Source organism: Dendroctonus ponderosae, unplaced genomic scaffold (assembly GCF_020466585.1).
Source record: "Dendroctonus ponderosae isolate FM_Combo_2020 unplaced genomic scaffold, Dpon_F_20191213v2 Dpon_F_20191213_11, whole genome shotgun sequence".
NCBI classification, from domain to species: domain Eukaryota; kingdom Metazoa; phylum Arthropoda; class Insecta; order Coleoptera; family Curculionidae; genus Dendroctonus; species Dendroctonus ponderosae.
In genome coordinates this window covers 3053344-3056974 of record NW_026017213.1, presented here as the reverse complement: position 1 = coordinate 3056974, position 3631 = coordinate 3053344, and the positions used below count along the sequence as shown (strand labels likewise).

The window sequence follows — 3631 nt, the reverse complement described above, 5'->3', positions numbered from 1 at the left end:
GTCACTAACTAATCACAACTTAAAAGTAAATATCGTCCAAAAGTTACCATACGCCTCTGTCGGAAAAATGTGATTTTACAGCTTGAAAATCGTCGGGTTTTCGATGAGATTCGAAGATTTCATGTGGCAAATTTAAGGTTTTTTTGGCAACAATTCGTGTAATAATAGAACTTAATACTTGCTTAACCACGTAAATTTGACCTTTTTTGGATAATATTGATATCAACATGCAGAACCTTTGGAAGAACTCAACATTTTTAGTAATATACAGGGCATTTTGTCAATCAACTTTTATCTTAATGTATAGATCAGTATCCTTAATGTATAGATTAGAGCCGCTTTAGCCTGACTTGAAATTTTCGGAACTATTGTGACTGTTTTTTTCGAGTTAATATCAGCCCATATTCGTGGGACACCCTGTACTAAGTCAAAGTCTTTTCCAGGCCGAGCAGATAACGGAAATTCAAACTGCTGTTGACGTAACAATCAATATAAAGCAAAAAGCGAACAAAACGACCAAAGCTTGCGTGATCAAAGGCGTGGAGAAATGCGCAAGTAAAACTGATCAAACTGGGCGCCAAAAACTCCCCAAATTGATACTCAATTTTTGTTCCAGGCAACATTTACAAGGCCAGAAACATGATTTTGGGCATTGACGCAACTCCAATTTACGCCGATATTCCTGCAAACTATCACATGCCGAACGTTTCGTCCCCAGCCCAGACCAAGGAGACCGCGCCCACGCCCAGCCTCAATCCGCCCTCTCTTTCGTCGCCCCTCATTTCGCCCACCTGGTATTTTCCGTCGCCCACCACTCCGCAACAACAGGCCTCGCCTCTGTATCAGTTCACTCAAAAACAGCAGTTTTTCCCTCCCAATGCCAATCTATCTGCTTACCATCAGCAAATGGCCATGAGCACTGGGTAAGTCAATCCATACTGTATCTATAAGGCATACCTACAGGGTGTCTCACGGTCAGCGTCCATTAGAATAATGCGATTTGAATCCCGCAAATTTGGATAATGCAATTTTCGGAGGAGACGCTCTTTTCAGATGAAATAACAGCGACGTTATGCGACTTCCGGTTATTTTGGAAGTTGTTCCGAACTTCCTTATTTCAAATTGAACACCCTGTATAATGTTTCGTTCTTTTCTTTATTTTCAATAACCTTTATGAAAAGTATTTCAACCCTACCCTATCCGTTTCTGAGCAAAATATCGTTTTTTTCAAAATTTTATCATTAGGGTGGCCTCAAATTGAATATGTTTCCAAAGATGAAAGTGAAACTCAAAATCTCAGTAGCAAAATCTCAGTAGCAGGACACGGACTGTCCAGCAATTCCCAAATTTGAAGATGCAAAGCAGTCAAAACGCGATAGTTTAAAAAAAGTCCTGGCGTTAACGATCCTGCAAGCTGTAACAATAACTTTTTTGCTGTATTTAGAAACCTTTCAAATTGTTCGAGAAAAATTGGAGCAAAATCGGACAGGAGGACATCACTGTCCATGAATGCCGAAACTTGATGGTAAAGAGCAGCAAAAAACGCGGAAGTTTTTTTTAATTTTCTGACTTTATTAGTCCTGCAATTCGAAGCGCAATTTTTTTCCTGTGAATGCACCAATCTTTTGAAAGTATTCATAAAAAATTGGGATCAAATCGGATTGCACACGGACTGTCCAGAAATTCCTAAACAAGAAGATAAAAATAACCTAGAAACACGATAATAAACAAAATTACTGGGTTTAGGAATCGTGTAAGGCGGGGAGTGATTTTTTTCTGTGGATGCTTAACCTTTCTAAAAGCACCTAGGAAAATTGGGAGAAAATCTAACAGGATACGGACTGTCCAGAAATTCACAAACTTGAAGGTGAAAATCAGTAGAAACGCGGCAATTTTTAAAACATCTGGCTTTAACAATCCTGCAAGTTGAAGCGAGTTTTTCCTGTAGATGCACAAACCTTCTTAATACATCTATGAAAAATTGGAGTCTAATCGGTCAGGACGCGGTCTGTCCAGAAATTCCTAAACCCTATGAAAAAAAGTACAACAAACGCGGTAGTTTAAAAAAATTCTTGCCTTCATAAATCCTGCAAGTTGCATTGTGCATTTTTTTCTGTAGGTGCAAAAACTGTGCAAAAGTATCTATGAAACATTAAAGTAAAATCGGACGGGACACGGACTGTCCAGAAGTTTCCAAATTTGGAAGATGAAAAGCAGTAAAAACACGATAGTTTAAGAGCATTCCTGGCGTTAACAATGTCGCAAGTTGAAGCAAGATTTGGTTTGCTGTGGGTATAGAAACCTTGCGAGACTGTTCATGAAAGAATTGTCCAAAATCGGACTGGGCACAGATTGTCCACGAATTCCGACACTCGAAGATAAAAATCAGCGAAATCGCGGTAGTTTTTAAACAGTTCTGAGTTGAATAACCATGCAAGTTGGAGAGTAAATTTTTCTCTGCGGATGCACAAACCCTCCGAAAGTGTTCACGAAAAAATCCAGTCAAATCGGACAGGACACGGAATGTCCAGCAATCCCCAAATTTGAAGATGCAAAGCAGTCAAAACGCGATAGTTTAAAAAAAGTTCGGGCGTTAACGATCCTGCAAGCTGTAACAAGAACTTTTTTGCGGTACTTAGAAACCCTTCAAATTGTTCGAGAAAAATTGGAGCAAAGTCGGACAGGAGGACATACACTGTCCATAAATGCCGAAAGTTGACGGTTTAGAGCAGGAAAAAACACGGTAGTTTTAAAAATTTTCTGACTATTAGTCCTGCAATTCGGAGCGCAATTTTTGTCTCGTGGATGCACAAATCTTTTGAAAGTATTTATAAAAAATTGGGATCAAATCGGATTGCGCACGGACTGTCCAGAAATTCCTAAACAAGAAGATTAAAATTACCTGATACCCGATAATAAAAAAAATTACTGGGTTTAAGAATTCTGCAAGGCGGGGAGTGATTTTTTTCTGTGGATGCTTAACCTTTCTGAAAGCACCCAGAAAAATTTGGAGAAAATCTAACAGGATACGGACTGTCCAGAAATTCACAAACTTGAAGATGAAAATCAGTAGAAACGCGGTAATTTTTAAAACATCTGGCTTTAACAATCCTGCAAGATGAAGCGAGTTTTTCCTGTAGATGCACAAACCTTCTTAATACATCTAGGAAAAATTGGAGTCTAATCGGACAGGACGCGCTACTACTACTAACCCTAAGAAAAAACTGCTAACCCTAAGAAAAAAAGTACAACAAACGCGGTAGTTTAAAAAAATTGTTGCCTTATATATCCTGCAAGTTGCATTGTGCATTTTTTTCCGTAGGTGCCAAAACTGTCCAAAAGTATCTATGAAACATTAAAGTAAAATCGGACGGGACACGGACTGTCCAGAAGGTCCCAAACTTGAAAGATGGAAAGCAGTAAAAACACGATAGTTTAAGAACATTCCTGGCGTTAACAATGTTGCAAGTTGAAGCAAGATTTGGTTTGCTGTGCGTATAGAAACCTTGCGAGACTGTTCATGAAAAAATTGTCCAAAATCGGACTGGGCACAGATTGTCCACGAATTCCGACACTCGAAGATAAAAATCAGCAAAATCGCGGTAGTTTTTAAACAGTTCTCAGTTCAATA

At 38.9% G+C, this 3631-nt stretch overlaps 1 protein-coding gene across 1 annotated transcript in view; it reads left to right on the top strand.

Moving 5' to 3' along the window:
- LOC109545966 (protein bicaudal C homolog 1-B) overlaps nucleotides 1-3631 on the top strand; it is a gene marked incomplete at its 5' end in the record, with an annotated part of 11903 nt that overhangs the window by 2090 nt on the left and 6182 nt on the right. Inside the window, 1 exon segment of the mRNA XM_048662699.1 lies at nucleotides 444-555. Coding sequence (XP_048518656.1) covers nucleotides 444-555 — 112 coding nt within the window.